Source organism: Heliangelus exortis, chromosome 10 (genome assembly GCF_036169615.1).
Source record: "Heliangelus exortis chromosome 10, bHelExo1.hap1, whole genome shotgun sequence".
NCBI classification, from domain to species: Eukaryota; Metazoa; Chordata; class Aves; order Apodiformes; family Trochilidae; genus Heliangelus; species Heliangelus exortis.
Genome location: NC_092431.1, coordinates 7,671,324 through 7,691,741, shown reverse-complemented (window position 1 = coordinate 7,691,741; position 20,418 = coordinate 7,671,324). Strand labels below are relative to the sequence as shown.

Genomic DNA, 20,418 nt, shown 5'->3' with positions numbered 1-20,418 from the left:
CAGCAGATGCCTCAGCATGGCCAGGTTTGTGCACCAAGTAAAATCTGGAATAGTGGAAAATGAAGGTGTTTACAAAGCACTTCAAAATGGCAAGCAGTGAGAGGAAGTTATGCTAAAAGGGACTTGTTAGAGGTGACAGAGGATTCAAATAAGGGAAAAAAAAAATGGAGAAAAGGGTATGAGGTGAGGTTTGTCATCAGAGAGATGTCCATGAAATAACAACAGTATTGTGTTCTTCAGTAATCTGGTAGAGCTGGTGCTGTGCCATATTCTGATGCTACTTGCCAGATTTCCTTACTATCAAGGTCTAACACTTTGTGCCTTCTTTATCACTTTGCCTTCCAGTGTGGGCTATCCATTCCTTAATGTTAGTTCTGGACAAAAAGTGATTCAGTGACTTTTGGAACAATGTTGACAATAAAAATTATCTACCCTTAAGATTTGATTTCAAAATCAAAATTTTTGTTTTCAAATATATCAGGTAGAGCTTCACAGAAGGCACTGCAGGACAGCAAACATGACATCCTTCACAAGTGTTACTGCCCAAATGAGCTGGCAGGATTTGGAAAAATCACTGTAAGAATCTGGAAATGTCTGGTGAGGGAGAGAGAATAAAAGAAGATGCTGAGTGTGCTCTTGTTTCCCAGTTCTGCTGCTCAAAGACTTTATTCTGAACGATACATTTCATCTTTGCAAGACAGCTTCTCTTGCTCAATCATGCTGTGAAATCACATGCTAATGTTTTTTTAATATCATTTAGCTGTCATAAAACAGATAGTAAAAGTACATTTTAGTAGCATCACCATATTGTAATATTGGTTGGGCAAAGGTGATGAACTATAAAAGACTAAGCCTTTGTTTAAATGCATGCATCTCTTCATAATGAGCAGAATTAGCAAGGGAAATTATATAAAATGAATGAAAGTTAAATAGATTTGTGTTCAAGTCTGATAAAATTATTTTCCAGTTGTGATGGCTCTCCTTTCAACTAAAGCATAGTACACTTGGGATTTATTTTCAAATTGGCAATCAGAAACAAGGAACATGAAGAGAATGTTTTCCAAGCCATTAGTGGGAGGTATGCAAACAAATCCTATTATTTCTTAGTGGGATTAGAGCTCATACCTTCCATACACTGCTTTGAAGAATTCCCCTTAAGAATTCTTCTATATTTCTTGCTGCAAAAGTAGGTGCAATAGTAAATCTGGTAGAAGAATTTGCAGCATAGCTGGTTTGAATATGTACCCTGAAGAGACTTGCAAATCAAAAGAGCATTAAAAAAACCTGTTAGTAATTGTGGAGAAGATAAAATAATCCTGAGCTATATAATTACATTTCTTATCTAAAGATATTTCCTAGGTTTCTCTCTGCATTGTCTAAATATTTCTTTTGACTGAATATTTGAGTTTAGCAAACTCAGATGATTCTTTTACACTGCCTAGAGCCAGTACAGCTTTGATACCTATGGTCAAGATCACATATTTTCTTATATACTATACTATTTTTTTTTTTCAGCTTGTGGAATTTCCAGAAGTGGAGCAGCAGATTGTTACTGAAACAAAAAATTGGCCTTTCCAAGTAGTTCTGTAGTGCTTATAAAACTATTTTTAATCTTCTAATCCTAGTATGTTGACAATATAAGATCTAAAATATGTTATTTAATGGGTTTTCATTAGCCCAGGGATGCTAGGGACAAGTTTTGTACCATTCATTTAAATTATTCATATCCTGTTAATTAGTAGCTAGTGGATTTTCTCTACTGGAGTGTTGGTGTTTTTTTTCCCTGGGACTGCTCCTTCCTGCTCATCTGGTTGGTTTAAAGCACAAAATTTGAGGTATGGGTATGGCAGGAATGAGCAAATTTAGGGGTACCATGGTCATCTCCTGGACTGAAGACAGCTTTTTGCTTGGTTTTTCTTTCTAATTGTAAGGAAAACCAGATCAGACTTACCATATGATTTCAGAAGTTCTTGGAATTTATTGATGAGGCTGTCTTGGCCTGAAACATGCAGTGACTTAATGAATTCCAAGGGTTTTTTTGTGTCTTTGTTATAGCATTAAACCATACTTAGCAGCATGGGCACGCTGTTCCCTGCAGATCTTATGAAAATATAAGATCCTTGATTCTTTCCAGAGTGTCTTAATTGTATGACATGATTTCAGTTGAAGATTTCTCTGTGTGCCTGCTGACTTTCCTCAATTATCTTTTTGGGAAGAAAACAGAATAGGTTTGTATAATATCCTGAAGAGCAAACCCTGCCAGTTTACGCTTATTTCTGTATAAACCATGACAAAGCGATGAGTTTTCACAGTGCTCTGTTTTTTTACCTTTGTTTGCTTCAGCAGTTCATTTTGTTTCCATATGTTTTTCCAGTTCTCAGGATGGCTTACGTGATTCCCCCCTCAGCTCCATCTCCAGCAGTGACTATGAGAGTGTTTCTGTCACTACCTGTAGTCTCTCCAGCATATACGCTCTGAGGTAATAACATCACTTCAGTCAGATTTGACAAATGCTATTGGGTTATACTTGGTTAAAAATTTTCATCCAATCAACAATCAAGTGACAGCAACACTTCTGAATATTTCTCCCTTTGAAGAGCAGGTGCTTTTTCTAATTTCTAGCAGTTTTCTTCAGTGTTGTGGCATTTGAGAAGGAGCTATTTGAGAAGGAGTGTTTCAAGTTTAATGGATACAGCAATGAATTATAAATGTCTGTGATCTCCCTTTGATTTGTCCATATATCATTTTTAACAGACTTCAGGTGTTTTAGCTTGAAAAGTACCAAACATGTGTCTTAGACTTTGGTTTTCTAGAACATGCTCTTTCCCCCTCCCCTTTTTTTTTTTCCATACTAAAATGTGGTAGTAAATTGAGGTGAGTATTCCAGTTGACAGTAATTTAAGTTCCACAGTGTTGCTGGCCAAAATTTGTAAGAATACTGGTTTGTATTCTCATCTTCTGAGACTGAAAAGTCAAAACTCTCATGCAAAGTTTTATTCAGAACACCCAATGACAATAATAGAGGAATGAAGTTGAGGGCAGAAAAATGTTACAAAAGCAGAAATACGAGTTCCTTGTTGGTTTCTTTAGGATATGCTGAAAGGATAGGCTATAAGATTACTATGTGTTTTGGAAATAGCCAAGTGCTTTCAAACAGTTCTGCTTTGGTGGCAAAACCAGCTCAGCCAGAATAGCACCACCATTTCAATTTAATGCTAATTATTATATACCATAGGCTGAATGCATTTGAAACAACAAAGTGTTGTATATATGAAATTCTATGTGAATATATTTACTGTTTTGCAAATGGAGAGCTGGGAGGAAAAATGCCACTCTTTGTACTGCAGAGCACCATCTAACCCATGGGTCATTGTTTGCTGTTTTGGTTTAACTGGGAGGAAAAAGCTGTTCAGGATTGTAGGAACCATTTGGGACCTGTTAAAGTTGTCTGCTTCAAATCAGCCTGTGATTTGCTGCCTTAGACTTTTTTCAGCAGCAGCCAGTGCTGTGTAATTTTTGAGCTATATTCATCCCACCTAATTTTAGCCATCAACTGATAAACCAGAATTAGGAGTTCTGCTGCTGTAGTTTCCCTGTTGAGTCAACGGGGGAAAGTGGAAACCTCAGTTAAGTGTATAATTTGTTGTAATCTGGGCCCAAGACTTTTAGTCCTAAATCAGAACTATGATTGCATACTTTGATTACTGACTGTACTCACATAGTAATTTGAAAGCCATTTAAAAACTTGCTTGAGGTTTCTAGAGCACAAATTGAAAAAATAGAAAAAAAACCAAAGTACAGAGGACTTTCTAAGTGTTTTTTTCCACAGTAAATTATTGGTACCCAGTCTGTGCAGAAGGTTCCTCCTTCCAGTTTCAGAGGTCTGATGGTCAAAAGGTTAAATGTTCAGCCCAGTTTAGATTATTTTTTGCAAAATGTTCATTAAGCAGTCTCCAGGGTTGAGGTGCACATATCAGAAGTCAACTTTCTCATTAAAGACACTACTGAATTGAGAAAAAAATTAGAAGTTTCTAATAACAGCAGGGAAGTGGCAATTGGTCCATTAGCTCCAGAAAACAATCCATCCATTTATTCCTTTTTAATATTTTTTTTTCATAAATGTAATTTTTAGGACAATAAAAACAATGTAACTATAAATTACTGAATTGTAAATAGACAGCTAGTAACATACACTCCTGGAATCTTATCCATTTCATTGCTGGAAATAATAAAATCCATAGTTTAAAAAAAAAAATGGAGACATTTGTCAGCTTTCAACATGCATGAGAATTATTGGGCAAGATCCTGGTACAGCCATTAATCTGAGCGGAAACTGAAATGAAGTCTTATTCTTAGGCTTCAGAACATGATGATTTGATAAACTTAAAGCTAAGAATTAACCTAAGTTCTTTGAAAGACTGGAGATAGAAAATGGTAAGAAAAGTGTTCATTTTCCAATTAGGAGGAAAAAATAAGTGAGGCAACAGAAGAGCAAGGTAGCTACAATTAGATGATTTCAAGCCTTTGCCTGCTTAGGGTAGCCTAGAGTACATGCTAAAATCTAGTTCTTCATTTTAAGATTATAATAAGCTAATAAATTACAACCATAAATGTAAATAATAGCTTTAAAAACTAACCTTAATGGTATAATTGATGCCTTCCCTGGTCAGCAGTCATTTTTCTATTTTAGATATGGCTTTATCACTAAGAAATTGGTGTTCTGTGATATATTTCTCTACCGTTCTGGACATTTGCAAAGATTGGTGGTGGTTTTAGGCTATGCATTTACAGTCTGTAAAAGGAAGTATCTGAATTGTGTTGCGACACAAGTCTATGCCAAAACAGCAATAGTCTGGTATCAAGTCAAGTGGGATATTTGCCTGGTTATTTCTCTTATTGGATACAGTACAAGGATGGTGCTCACTACTCTGTTAGTGTAAACACACATGTGAAACAAAGCAAGGAAGGTTACCTGTTCATAAATGAGGTGAAATTTTAGTTACCTGCTTAAGAAATGGAAGATATGTTGCAGGAGGCTGTTTGAAGCTGCCTTGCCAGTTAGTTCATAGTGCCATAGAATAGCTCAGGTTTGAAGGGACCTCAGAATATCATCTGGCCCAATTTGTCATGGGAAAGGGAGCCTGGATGAGATTTTTCTAGCATCGTGTCCATTTTTACCTTGAAAAAACCCCAATGATGGGGACAGTACCACAGCCTTGAGGAGGTTTTTCCAGTAACTGATTTTCCTTAGTGTAGAATATTTATTTCTTCCATCGAGATGAAACCTCTTGTCTTCTTCATGTGGCTCCTTGTGAAGAGAGAGCTTCCATCCTCTGTAGCTACCCTTTGCAAACTGTAATACTGTTTTTGAGGTCCTCCTGAGCCCTCTCTTCTGTAGTAAGGAAAGACTGAGCCCCTTTGGTCTCCCCTTTTGATTCTCCAGGACACATTCTCCATCATCTTCATGGCCCTCCCTTTGTACCCTCTGCAGTTTTTGTGTCTTTCTTGAATTGTGGGGACCAGCACTGGACACAGAACTCCAGCTGTAGCCTGACAAGTGTTTAGTAGGTTGAGATGATCCACATCTCTTTTCTCTGCTAGTAATGCTCCTGTGGATGAAACCCAAGGTCTGTTTTGCCTCTATTGCTGCAGCAGCTCACTGCTGACTCTTCTTCAGCTCACTGCTGACCAGCACCACTGCCCAGTCCCTCTCAGCAAGGCTGCTCCCCATCCTGCACTGAGCTCTTTGGTTGTGTTGTCAGGACCTTCCTCTTTGTTAAACTCCATACTTTTCTTCCCAGCTCACTCTTCCAGCCTGGCCTGGGCTGTCTGTAAGGTGGTTTCCTCCTCTGGTGTGTCCACCATGCTACGCTGTTTCACGTCATCAGTAAACTTGGTGATGCTGTTGTCAATCCCATTGTTCAGATGTTGGAAGATGTTAAGCAGTGTGAAGTGCAGGATTAATCCCTGTGGGTTCCCACTTGTTACAGGCTGCTACCCTAAATAAAAGCCATTGATCACCACTCCCTGAGAGTGACCCATGAGCTAGTTTCTGATTTGTCTTGCAGGCCAAGCCAAATTCTTATGGTAGGATATTTTTTTACAAAACCAGTTTTATACTCTGCTTTTTCATCAGTGGAGCTCAATGCTTTCAAGAGAATGCAAGAAGGAAAAATAACCTGGTCATTGAGCAGGACTGGGAATTATACTTGAGAAAATTCAGTCCTTTCAACCCATGGTCCAGAGCTATCCATTAATCTGTGCTGTCAAAGCTGCAATGCAAATTACATTCACATAAGTTGTAATAAAAAGATCACAGCTATTCTGGGGATCATGTAGATTAGAGTGTGGGGGACAACAAGAAGTTAATGATGTATTTTAACTGCTGTGTCACACTCTGCATGACCAGCTGGATCTTCAGATCTCCTCTCCTGTAGTTAAACCATTGGTAACCTGATCATGTTGTATTTGTTTAAGCTGTGCAACTGATTAATTCTGCATTAGTGTTTGGTACTGTCATTATTGTTTTGATCAGTGCATTACTGCAGATTTTTCCCCATTTTTTTTTCTGTAGAGCTCTTCTTCATGAAGGACTGCTCACAGCCATCATATATTTATATTTATATTTATATTTATATTTATATTTATATTTATATTTATATTTATATTTATATTTATATTTATATTTATATTTATATTTATATTTATATTTATATTTATATTTATATTTATATATTGCACCTATCACCATATTGATAAACATTCCTTGGAACCACTCTGGTGATTGTGGCTCTATGTGTACTATGCTGGAATCATGGAAATAAAGAGCTCAGTGAGAAGTGTTATGGGTACAGAAAGGGGTGTAGACCTTTAGCAAACCAAAATACTTTCAAGAATGGCTGCTAATCCTGCATAGTGATTTTGGACTGCAAAGTGTTTGTGCCTGGTTCAGGCACTGTGAGCCTGTGTTGGTTTGTACAGCTCTGCCAGTCAAGCAGTGAGGGCAATTAATAAGCACATTAATACAGTCATTAACAGGCTGCTCCATACAATCTTCTTGCTTTGATGCTAAATCCCTCCTTGCACCCACAACCAGCTGAGCACTATCAGCAAAACAAAGAAGTCAGCATTGATGAAGTTTGTCAGCTTTTGCTTATGATTTTAGTCAGCCAGACATATGTGACTGATGCCTTGTTTTATATCACCAGGATTCTTCTTGATGTGTTTCATGCCTATCTTCTTCTTTACCCCACAAGACAATAAGAAAAAATCTCCTAATGGTGCATCATTTTCTAATCTATAGTGTACCCTTTTTAGGACATTCCACAAGGTATTTTGGGGTATATTATCTGTATACCTTTGTCTTCAGTAACAACTGATGCAGTATTATGCAGTTTCTGTTTTCTCAAGGAAGAACCCAGGCAGATTGTGAACTAGTTGTTGACAAGTGCTTGTTACAGTGGGAAGTTGAAAATTTAGTTGTTTGAAGCTTTTTTGGTCTTTCCCTATTAAAATGATAAACTTCATATTTTAGTGTAGCTAAATTATCCAGTGTAGTTGAAGTAAGTGAAATAAAAAGTATGTTCCTCCCTGTGTTAAATCAGGTTAAATAGGGCAATATTTTAAGCTGACTGGCACCAGTGGCAAAGGCATTAAGTTTGTTCTAGCAGAACTGGTAGACATCCTGAACGTTGCCAGCTGGGGGCTGAATTCCAGGTGGCATCTGGGTGGAGACCACAAAACTGATTACAATGGGTTTATGTTCTTGTTTCTGCATAGCTCACTTGTAATTTTCATTTTTAGTTATTTGGCCATATTTATACTTGTTTTTTTTAATGATGTGTAAAAATCTGTGCTTGTGTGTCGTGGTATTCCTTGTGCTAGTAATAGAACGAAAAATACCAGCTTTCAGAAATTATTTTACTATTTTTTTTTTCAAATTCCAAAGAAAACCCCTTAGAGTAGCATGTTGGAAGTTTTGAGATTGTGTAATTAATTAATATCACTATAGCACCTGCAGTTTTTGCAGAGTTTTTGGGAATGCCTAAAGGTAAGCTACATTTTAAAACCACAATTATATTGGAGAAAAAGAGAGAATTTCCTCACTTCCAGTGTCATTGAAGGTGAACTATGAAGAGAAAGCTTTCTTTTCTAATTAAAAATTTAAGGCTCCACCTAATACTTTAATTAGCTTTTCTCAGCTTTGACTTCCATGGCCAGACAGCAAATTCCTGCAGGATTCTTCTAGACCCTAGGATGCCCTAATGCTTCAGCTGGCTGCTTGGCATTATTTTTTGAGGAAACTGAGGGAGGCAATATGAAAACATTGTGCAAATAAGTTTCCCTATCCCAGAGATTTCCTTTTACTTGAAAATGGTTTTCAGTGCTGTTTCTCCATCTCTGTTGCTGTCACACACAGGAGTTGCAATTCAATGAGTATCTGATGGAACTGGATGCTAAATAATTCACTTTTTATTATGCCATACAGAGCAGTTGCTTGTGTATTGCAGAGGACTTTGCTGAATTGCTGTATTAAATGAGCCTTTGCCTTTGGAAGTATTTGTATCCTGCATCAGATACCCAGGTTTTGTGTGCTCTATGTCAAGTTCTGGATAAGGAGTAAATGCTGGGAATGATGTATTTCTATCCCTGTATCCAATACCAGAGATGATATTGCACACCATTTCTTCATAAGTGCTATAGTATTTCTGTTTTTCACTCTGAGTGGTTCCAGTTCAGGATTAATTTTGAAGTTTAAATATTTCTGTGCTTTAATCTCATGTGTCCTTTTGCAGTATGAGTGAACTTTTGAGAGCTTTAAATGGGTGTTCAATTATAAGGAAGTGTCAAAAAAAAAAAAGCCATGGTGGAATTGAGAAAACCTCAGTAGAATAGAGTCTAAGTAATATTCTAACTTTTATTTTTGGCTCTATTTTTTGTTAAATTTTACAATATCCTTATCTTTCAGGCTTTGTCCCATTTTCAGTTTAAATTAATAGAAGAACAGTATCTTGCATTACATTTGGTTATCAAGCAGCTCTGTTGATTACTAATGCTCCAAGTTATATGCTCTTGCAAATCACTCTTACAGAGGTTTTATTTACAATGGAAAAAAACCCAGAGCAAAACAACTTTGAGAGAGAGCTGAGAAATCTGTGCTGACAATGTTTAGTTTAATTCTCATTTGAGATATGTGAAATAAATATGCAAATTCTTTGCATTCTTCTGAAATCTCAGTCCAGACTGGAGATGAGTTTAGGTCTTCTGACCAGGTGGAGTTTCTTATGGTGGATCCATTTGGCAACCTGCTGCTTCAGCAGCTGCTGTTCTTGAAAGCTTCAGCATGGTAAGTACAATGAGAATGAGCTGCAGGTTGAGGTTTGAAGAGCTGGGGAAGGATTCCAGAAGATGTTTTTCCAGCCAAGTGGGCAGCTGCAGAAGTTGCTGGCATGTGAAGCAGAAGTTGCTGCTGTTGGTCTCAAATTCAGTAGCCTTCAATGCTCAGGATTTTTTCCTGATTGAAGATATCACTTAGGACAGGTGGCTAATCCTATTAGCCACATCACATGTTTTAATCAGCTGCCCTCAGGTTGCCCACCTCTGCAGGTCAAAAGATGCTTCAAAGAGGCTTCTGTAAATCCTGCAGAAAATGAAAAATAATTTCCCTATGGTGGAATTCAAAAGGTTGACAGTGGATGGGGCTTCTAGCACACGTCCTGTCATGTGTGGAGCTGGTACATGTGATAATACCATAGTGTAGTCAAGTCCACTCCTGGTTCCTGACAGGGATTTACATGTGGTTGTGGTATTAGTTTCTCATGACAAAGTTTTGAAGCCTTGGGACTACTTAGGAGTTATTCTAGGGTTTGTCTGTTTCCCTCTCTTTAGCCTTTTTAAATGGAGAGAAAATACTTATGGGATTGCCTACAAAAACTCTTGACTTAGTAAAATGTTAGGGTTAAGTCAAAAAATAAAGTTCTGAATTAAAGCCTTTTAAAGTTTGTTTTAAATGTAGCTTTCGGGATGATTCCTAACAGTTCTTCGCTAAATAACGATATGCTATTACCCTAATATTAACACATATTCTGGATTTGTTTTAAGTGACTTTAAAATGGGGTCTTTAAGTGACCTCCTTTCACTTTAATAGTAAGAAGCCATTAATCTCATAGTTTTTCCACTAGCCATATGAATACTAGTTTATGAATCCAACCATATGAATACCTGTTAGAAACCAAAGGGTTTTTAACCTGCTGTTTATTGTGAGATAATCCAAAACGAAATGGCAAGCATACTGCAAGAAGCTGATATGGAATCATACTTCTCTTTACCAAACCCCTGTCATTTTCCTCTTCTCAGTCCTCATGTATACAACTTTGGTTTTTCAAAAATTACTCTCTGATTCTTTAGATGGCCTTCAGAACAGTTGTTGGAGTCTTTTTCTTGCTGTTGGGGTTTTTCTTTTATTTTGTTTTCTTTTCCATATTGGAACCCAGAGTTGAGAACAGGGATGTGAAGTATAAGAGTAAGAATAAGTATGGGAAAGGCATGCTGACAAGTTAGTGGTGCCATTCCCATTTACAGCCTAAACAAGTATCGGTGAGATAGATGTACCAATTACTGAAGTAGTTTTATAATTGTGTGCAGACAATAATGTAAAAGGCTTTTTTTATTTACTGGAAGTATGAAAAAATTCAAATGGGAGAAAAAATAACCTTAAATATTGTAGGTTGAATAAGAAGTTTGTTATTGTATACAGAGCAAGATGTCCATGGTCCTAAATTCTGTATGAACAAAAATGAAAGCCAGGGAGGTCACGATAATGTTTTTTTAAAAAATAAGAGCTAGAATATTTGAAACACATATGTATATATTCAAATTCATGTACATGATAGCTATATATGTATATTACTTTATCTTAGCTATTCAAAACTTGTGGCATTTTGAGTAATGGACATGAGAGATTCATTATGGCCAACTGGTGCAAATTAACAGATGTCATTTAAGTTCAAGGTACTGTGCTGCTTTATAATTTGTAGTCAGTCTGTCATCAATTTTTTAATGAACTGTAATTGGTATTTAAGAATTGGACCACAGCATCGTTTATAGTTGCAGTGTCCTTTTGTGTAAATAAGAATGTGTGAAATCATGGAAAACATATTGCAAAATCATGGCATTTCCTTCCTGCAGAGTGCATCTCACCTGCTTCTTTATAGTGTGTATGAAATTTTGCTGGAGAGCAACTTTATATCAAAATTTATCACTGATTTTGCAAAGTGAGTAAACTTCTGCATGGGAATATTATCACTAAATACATGGATTTTAAATGTGCCATAAATAGATTCATGGGCTTTGAATTCAAACTATGACAGGAACTGGTAACCTCTTTTGTTTCAAATAGTTGCATATTACTTCTACCTATTCATGTGCAGTTTTCTGGATGTTTTGAGCAAGCAAGTAGGTATCACTGATGTCACAAGTATTTCTATAACACAAATGGTGGAATGATAGCACTGAATTATCTGTTAACACTTTTCTAGTAAACATTTGTAGTATTGTTCATAGAACTTCCAAGTATTTTGCTCTTATGTTTTGTTGAGATAAGTTTGACTTGATGGAACTCGAGCCCTCTCAATTTAAGGGCACCACTGAAAATCTTCTGAAATCTGCACCTGAAAATTTGTTGTAATCAAAGACCTCGTCTGAAACCAGAGACTTAGAGGGTTCTCTTACTTTCCTATTAAATTTGGTGACCTAATTTCATTATTTATTGTAGAATAGATATACTGGCATTACTCATTTGTGAATAGTAACCATCTAAGTTGTCTAGAAAAACCAAACCACTTTTTAAGAACATTTTTTTATTGTTCTGAAAACATGGTAAGTAATTTGATTTCTTTGTATTCATTGTGTTTGATACAGTGAACTTGAAAATTCTTTTTATCTGCCCATGCTGTATATATAATACATTTTTAAGATCCTCTGATAGTTTGTGAGTAATGAGAAATTCTTTGAGACAGTCTCATACATTCTGCATTCCAATTCAAAGCATGCTTAAGGTTTAATGGTCCAAATAATTCTCGACAAAGTTGGAAGAAAACCAACTTGAGTGGTCAGAGATTTCTACTGTCACTGACCATTTTTTGAGCATAAACGTAAAATATTTATATTTGTACCAACTTATTCTAAGTTGACTTTATTCAGTTTTAGCCTTTGCTGTTCTTGGATGAATGTCGATGACCAGTAAGTCCATTGGTACCACAAGGACATTGGTACCACATGTGGTTACTTAAAAGTGACCACTTGTGAAAGAGTCAGAATCTTCCAGTTCCACAGTTCTGTTTTACATTGTATGGATGTTACTGCTTAATCTGGCTCATAAGTGTCCTTTGGAACTTAAAATCATAGAATCATTGAATCTGTAAAGCAAATAGAATTATAAAATCTGTAAAGGTGAGTGGTTCCATGGGGAAAAGATGATATTATGTACAATTGTATTATTGGATTTTGTTTACTTGTACATATTTGATTAAATTTCCCAGTCAAGCTTTGACACCCAGAAACTATAGATACATCTTTGAAGTGCTGAAAGACTCTTGTTACCCTTCAAACATGACAAATGAAGAGCAGTTTTAAAACTGCTAGCCAAAGTAGGTAAAAAACTTAATCCATTCTATCTGCCAGAGGGTATTTGTTCCTTTGTAACTTATAAACAGATTTACTACTTGGAATCAGCCTTTTACATAACATCTTATTTCTTGATGTTTGCCTTCAGACATGTTAACTTTGCAATGTTTTTGAAATATGAAAAAGAAGTACATGATAAGCATTGTTTATATGATAAAGATTTCACAAGGGGAATTCCATGCTTATTTGGTTTTGTCTCTTCTTAACATAATTCTTTGGGTAAGCAGAGTTCCCTTCAGCCAAAAAGTTGAGAAAATGAGGACTTTAGCTACTTAGTATGGCTGTTGATATTCTTCAGTGATACTGAGTCTGCAGATATCAGCAGTGAAACATTCCAGACCTGGGAGTACTCTGACATTTATGAAATGCTTCTTACATATTTATTATTGGTTAAGAATTTTGACCTATATTCTATGTTAGAAAAGCTAAGTAGGAATGGCATTTCATATAGAACTAAAAAAGTAACTTGTTTGAAAGAACAGTTTGGCAAAATGGTGAGTTCTGTAGATCTAAATTATTTTCTATAATATGAATTTTAAAAAATCAAGAGACTCCTTAATATTTGCATAAATGCAGCCAATGCTGTTTGGAATACCCTGTTTCAAGAAAAGCTCTTTTTCTGTTTATCTGAGACAATTGCTGTCTTTCTCTTACAGTATTTTTTCATTCCTCCACAATACTAATTTTCTGGCTACATTCTTCAACAGCAAGATATATTTTAAAGTCAAGAACTTGTTACTGACTATTTTTTGAGCATAAAAAATAGTCATTAGTCATTCTTTGACTAGCCATTCGTTCATTCTGACTCGATCCTGTTGGTTACAGTACAGTAATTGTATATAAATATATATAAAAATTCCATAGTGTTTCTTAGGTTCAGTTTTAAATTATTCTGAAACACTCACTTTTTTTCTTTCTCATGGTGTAAGGAATCCTGAATAGAAAATACCCTTTTTTCTGAACCTCTTGTGTATGGATATTTTCCTTTACACGTGACTGTGCTCTATGTGTATGTTATAAGTGGGAGTAGGCATCCATGCTGACTTTCCATCCAACAGTGCTAAAGGAATTTGTGCTCTGTGCTAGGGACTTTTTATCCTAAAAGTTGTAGGCAGCTTTGTGGTGGGATAGGATCAGTCTTTGTGACACACCTCAACATCTAACACAGAATAGCCTGGAACAGATGTAGATGAAACCATCTTGCTTGGATGAATTAGGTAGTAGGTAAAGCTGCATTCCTCCCAGCTGGACAAGACTTGGAAAGACAAACTCTGTTATTAAAATTGGTCAGAGCTTGGCCAGAATTGTGGAATGAGCCTTTCCTCCTTTCTGCAAAATGGGAAGGGACTAAGTAGTTTATATTCTTGTAAAGCAATCTTCACAGGTCCCTACCCACTTAGCACCTTACTTTGAAATATTTTTTTCAACCGTGATTTCAAGAGAAAAGTCATCACTGACTCAGCATCCTTGCTTTTTCCTGCACTAAGTTTTTTTTACTTACTAGGAATTTTAGAGACGTCATCATATTGGGATCATAAAATTACATCCAGACTGCATTTATCTTTGCCATATGATCCATGCTTGCCTTGGGGAGCAATTTATAGTGCAAATGTGTGTATTGCCATAAGATCAATTATTTTAAAAGCAAGAAAAAATAGCAGACCTTACTCAGCTGTGTTTTGGGGCAGACAAATTGCTTTATCTCTGTGTGTGAGCATATGTGCAAACAGGCAATCACCTGCCACAAACCATTGAAAAACAGGGATTGCTTCATGGCTCTTACCTTCTACCTTCCAGTTTACTCCTTCATAAGCCCCCTTCTTACATGACCTTTTCATTGTCTTAAATGTCTCTACACATCCTCACTGACAGGCTTACTATTTATATATCTGTACTTACCTACCTATATATCTCGAATATCCCCAATGGGAAAATAAAGGAAAAATTGAAAGAGAATGTTTACTCAGTTCTCAGCATCTTTAGTAAGCCTCATGGTGCTGAGGGAACTGTAAACATAAAACTAGTATCTTTTTACAATAATTTGCTTTTGGTAATAGCAATTGATAACATAAACAAAATGCATCTCTTGAAAGCCTGCTCTTTACTCTGTATTTGAAGGAATGGGAAGCCAGCTAAGGTACTCATGCTACACATTTTCCATTGATATTTCTGTCAGTAACTCATCTCCAGAGTTGTTTGGGGTGTTTGGTTTTTTTTTTTCCTAATTCTATTTTTACTAGGACTTTTGTGTGGCCTAATAAATTCATCTTTACATTTTAAAGGATTGCCTCTGTAGCTTGCAGATGGAATTTCAGAACTATATTCCACAATATTTTTTATAAATATTTACAAATGTAACTTCTGTGTCTTATCCTGCAGTATGGATAAGACTGCAGGTATGGGATCTGCTCGGTCTTGAATGCTTCAGCACCTAATGGGACCAGATTTAACTTGGAATATGTTAGAAACTACTTTCTTCATTATACATTCTATTTAAGCAGTTGTTAACTAACTTTTAGTTAAGTGGCTGTCTGTATAGTAGAGGGTGCTGGAGGTTTGGACAGCAAAAGTATGATTTTAAGTAATATACTCAAGTTTTTCGTAATTCTTGGTGAGGTTGACTTCTTTCCATTATGTGGAGAAAATAGTTTAGTGCTCCTCTATCTCTTAATGCAGTAGAGTAAGAGACATGTCTTGGTCAACACAGTGAAACATTAGGACTTCAACATAATGACATCTGCACTCTATGCCCAATTAAGGGGTTTTCCATTGGCAAACTGCTACATTTTCCCTAAATACTTCCTTTTAAATGAAAATACATCTTGATTTATAAATACTTTAGGTAATTCCTGATATTTGAAGAAGTTGGGTTACCTTCAAAGCTTCCCTGCAGTGATCTCAGGTTGTTCAAGCTTGTTTTCCATAAAGAAGGCTGGGATGGAAATGGCTGGCAACTGTGCATCTGGTTTTAAAATAAAATTTAAATCTCTAATAGGCATTTGGTGGCACATTTTAATCTCTTTGGAACTGATGAGCTGTTCTGGTAAAATAGTTTGACATTTCAGCAATTTCTACACTTAGGTATATAAGAGGACTGATCTACCTCTCTGCTGTGTAAATTATACTTTATCGCCTTTCTTTTCTTTTTTGTGTATTTATATATAGATTCTAGTTTCACTGTTTTATGGTAAAATAAGTCAGCAATTTTTTTTTCTAAGTAGCTTTTACACTAATAATTTTCTAAGTTGACGTCAGAACTAACCTTCTTATTTTTAAGTTGATATTCCCCCTTCAGATTTTTTGTGGCATTACAGTCCCAGGGCTGAGCTTTTAGAAGAAATTAATTTGAAAAATGGCACAGCACTTTGTAATAGTTAAGGAAAATGCAATAAAATACAGAAATTACCTTCTGCTTCAGTTTTCACAGCTATGCCACAGAGTGAAAAATCTGACATGATGGTGATTGATCGCGTGTTGATTAACTTCAGCAAGGATTTACAGCAATTAGTTCCAATTTGCTATAGAGTCTGTCCTGAGTCATAAATTCTTTAGGATTTGCTGAATATCCTGAACAACTAAATGAAGATTTACATGACTTTCTGTACTTTTTTTTTTTTTTTTTTTTTTTTCCTACAGCAGTTTAATGACAAGTTCTTGTTCATCTGATGACATTGATCAGGAGGAAATCCAGCTCGCTTTGCAAGCTGCCAAAATTGCCACCCGGGAAAAGATCAGATCCAGATTTCATGGCAGTAATGATCTCATTCACCGCCTTTTTGTCTGTATCTCAGGTATGAGAGGAGATTTCTGTTCTGAATGTCAAAACTGTTAACCCTTTTTTATTATTATTATTATTACCTTTGGTGTACATCAACCTATGTGATCAAGAGCTTGAGCATACATACAGCAGGTTTGACTTCAAAGCATTTTCTTTTTCTTGGTGATGCTCTGTGTCTTCAAGGGAGGAAGTTTCATGCAGCAGTCTTATTTGGGTGAGAAAGGACTCTCTTGGTGTTTCCTGCCAAAGAACAAAGAAACTATGTATCAAATTGCAGGTAACAGAGGCCAGAATGTGATTTGGACATTGTAGGAAATAAGTTTAATTACATTTTCAAATATTATTACTAAGATGAGCAAGATCTACCCTCAGAAATAAATATGAGGTTATTTCTGCTAGCAACAGAAGAATTTAAATGCTTTTTTTAAGGGTGGTGTAATAGTCTACTAATTGCTTACACATATTCTCAAACTCCTAGGTGTTGCTGACCAGCTGCAGACAAACTATGCCAGTGATCTGAGAAGTATCTTAAAGACCTTATTTGAAGTTATGGCAACAAAACCTGAAACAGAAGACAAAGAAAAACAGAAGAAAGGTAAGATATTCAGACATTTGTTTTCTGTAGTGAATTTCTGCTGGCAGATCCATAGGGATCCATGAAATATTTGACAGGAATTTCCTTAACATTTTGTTAATTTTTTGTCAGCGCTTTGTACAGTGATTTCGCTCAAGTTTTTAAAAAAGACATGGAAATAGACTGTAAAAAGGAGGAAGTTTCTGAAAGTATAGCTACAATGAGTCTGTCTTGAGGCAAATGTTGGAAGAGTTAAAAGTTTCAGAGTGTCTGCTCACTTCCATATTCCTGTGTATAGCAGAACAGTGTTTGTAGCTCATATGGTCATAACATAATGTATGCAGGGTTTGGACTTACTGAATTGCTTTTTTCTTCTGGTATTACTTCATACTGAACACATTTTAATTTATCCAGACATGTACCTCTGATTTTTGCAGTTTATATAGCTCTGTAAAAAGAGCAGACTCCAAGATGAGAATGCTCAGGGAAAGGCTGAAATCTGAGCTGTCTTGTAGAAAGTGCAGAATGTTGCATTTGGCTTCAATATATTAAAACAGCCACTTCTAGGTAATTAAGGTAATGGATCCAAAACTAGATAATGAGCCAATTCAAGTGATTTTATTTTCTCTGACACCATTTTGATTATTTCTTTCTCAAAGAAGCAAGTCTGTTAACCAGTCTAAGAATAACCATGTCATCCCAGCAAGACCACAATTACCTTTTTTTTGTCCTTTGTTATGGTTGGAACTGTTCTCATCTGAAGGTGATCAGATCGGTCTTTTTTTTTTTTCCCCTTCCTCATGATAGAAAACATTTGCTTTCCCTTTCTTCCAGTTTCATTTTAAAAGCATTGATGATTTTACATGGATTGCTGTTAGAAGTTGGTTAAGTTTAGCAGAAAAACCTCCAATCAAACCCATCTCTGCAGTGCAACAACACACAACATGCATTGCAGTCCTCTCTTACATTTGGTTGACACTTCTACAACATTTTCCTGGTGGCAGTGTGTCTTGACATGAGAAGAGACTGCTTTGGTATTGGCAAGAGAAAAAGGGATTAGACAGAATTGCCAAGGAGAGGATCAAAGCCCTCCCAAACATTCACAGAGCAGTAATAAAAGAAATGGATCTGTAAAGAATTATTGCTTGGATAGATATGGTAGTCAATATTTGGTTGGAAACATTTCTAATGCATGAACAATTATATTTTAAAAAGGGGTTGATAAAAGTAAGCATAAGCAAAACGAGAGAATAGAAGTTAAGGATCCTCATAGAAGCTGAGGATTAAAGTTTTGCTTTTATTTATGTGATTGTACCTAAGATGCAACTCTCTGGTTGTTCTCAATCTACTTGCAAGATGTATAGGAAGATACATATAGAGGCTGTTGTAATCTCATCCTGGAAGTCCTAACATGAGTATTTTAAGTGAAAATTGGAAAATAGAACTTCAAGAACTTTTTGGTTTGTTTTACAGTTAATCAGGGTTTAAGGAATGCAGCGTTGGAAGACTGTGCTTTATGTCAAGAAAGTATTTCATCCTCAGAACTTGCAGCAAAAGCCAGAGATGGGGACTTCGAAGGTACGTTTTTTTTTCTTCAGAATTCAAATGAGAAAACACTGATGTATAGAAAATAATCATTAAAAAAGAAAACTCAAAGTTTGGCCCTGGAAAATTATCATAAAATATTGTCATAGTATGATTTAGAGACAAAGTCAGATGATAAACTGAGCTTATTTCTTCATATAACAGCTCAAAAAGTTGTGGGATTTTTCTCTTTTTTTAACCTGAGCTGTTGTCAGAGTGCTTAGGACTCAGTCGTGGGCTATAGCCCTCATACGGTAAACGCAATATAAAAAATTGATTAAAAGATATCAGAACACTTGCAGCCATAGAATAAAAAAAAAGGAATGAGAAGTATGAGATGAAGCAAACAAGAAAGCAATTGGCTTTGATCATGAGGGCTAAGTGGTGGTTTCAGCACACCAGGAGCCCAGTTATCAGAGGTGGTGTCTCTGGCAAAGTGATACATACAACACAACCATCAACTATGAAGCTGTATCTAAGCTTCCCAGAAATCCAGTTGTGCAGTAGTTTCTCTGTGCTTTACAACTTTGATCTGTTGTTATCTATTTGTCCACATACAGTTCTGTTCTTTTTGTGAAAGTTTTTGCATGCGTGATGACTGAGAACTAAGGGGTAAGCAGTGCATGTCTTAGCTTGTGTGCAAGGGGGAATAACCAACAGAAATGTTAGTTCATGTTATTTGTTATAAAGATCAGAAATCACAGGGTGGAGAGGTGTGCAGATGGGGGGGAAGCATCTCTTAAAGATTAGCTTTTAGAGTAACACTACCGTTTCTGTTATATTGGTCTTATAAAAACCCCATTTTCTTTTGAGTTTGCTTCCTCACCCTTCTGAAGCTGCAGGCTTCAGATTTCAAATCTAATCTATTTATTTAGAACAGCAGGGCTAATTCATGTATAATGCACTATAGAAATGTTATCTCTTCTGGAGGAAGATGATTTGGTGGCAGATAGAGAACTATTCAGTAGTCATTTTAATTGATTTTTCTATTGCGCCATAATTCAGTGTGTCACATAAGGGGCAATAAAGAGCAAATCTTGAAGCAAAATCCTTACTATGTATAGGCTCCATTGGAAAAGAATGCAAGAGATTATTCACTCTCTACCATTTCAGTTCATATTCTTTTGCTTCAAATCAATCCCTCATGCTGTCAGTGATTTTGTCTTATAGAACTGGAAAGCAAGTTATTCTGAACTGCTGAAGAATCTTCTCACAGTGGATGTACATTTTGTTGTGGCACAGTCACTTCACTTCCCTGGCCTGTTACTCATCCTTTAAGGTTCCTCAGCTTTTTGTGGTGTATTCTGTTGGCACAGGGGAATTTTTGTTTGTGGGACAGCCGAGGGCTTGGGAGGTTATTTATTGAAATCGAGGATAACAGTCTGGATGCTTAGGTGATTTTATGGCTTTGTAGGATTGCAGTAAGAGGAGATCTTCACTGTTTCAAGGGCCCCTACAAGACCCAGGCAACATGACTCAGTTCTGTCCCTGCCCTAAGCAAATGGTAAAACCCAACCTGTAGTATTAACAGCATAAGCAGATAACTGCAGAAACAATAGATCCCTGCCTGTACCTTTGTTCCAAACTAGCAAGTGTTTCACATATGCATGTGTGATGGAAAATGGAGCCTTGTGGGGTAACCAAGCCCTTTTTGAAGAAATAGATGCTGGCTTGGCACCATGTTTTATGATGCTAGCTGTCCTCTGAACAGAGCCCATTGCCAGTGCTCCTCCAGGTACTCTGCCCTGGGTACCCATGCTTGCTCACTGACGAGGCTGGGGCATTTTTGAGGCAGTCT

The 20,418-nt window shown here is 36.4% G+C and overlaps 1 protein-coding gene across 4 annotated transcripts in view; it reads left to right on the top strand.

The window, feature by feature from the left end:
* The window catches only part of ZFYVE28 (zinc finger FYVE-type containing 28), a 142,440-nt gene that overhangs the window by 110,295 nt on the left and 11,727 nt on the right, over positions 1-20,418 (top strand). The window contains exons 9-12 of one of the 4 annotated variants that reach the window (XM_071753322.1): positions 2,375-2,479; positions 16,324-16,475; positions 16,941-17,057; positions 18,510-18,614. In XM_071753322.1, coding sequence (XP_071609423.1) covers positions 2,375-2,479; positions 16,324-16,475; positions 16,941-17,057; positions 18,510-18,614 — 479 coding nt within the window. Of the gene's footprint in view, positions 1-2,374; positions 2,480-16,320; positions 16,476-16,940; positions 17,058-18,509; positions 18,615-20,418 lie in introns of all 4 variants that reach the window. The other 3 variants (XM_071753321.1, XM_071753325.1, XM_071753324.1) reach the window with 3 other exon arrangements.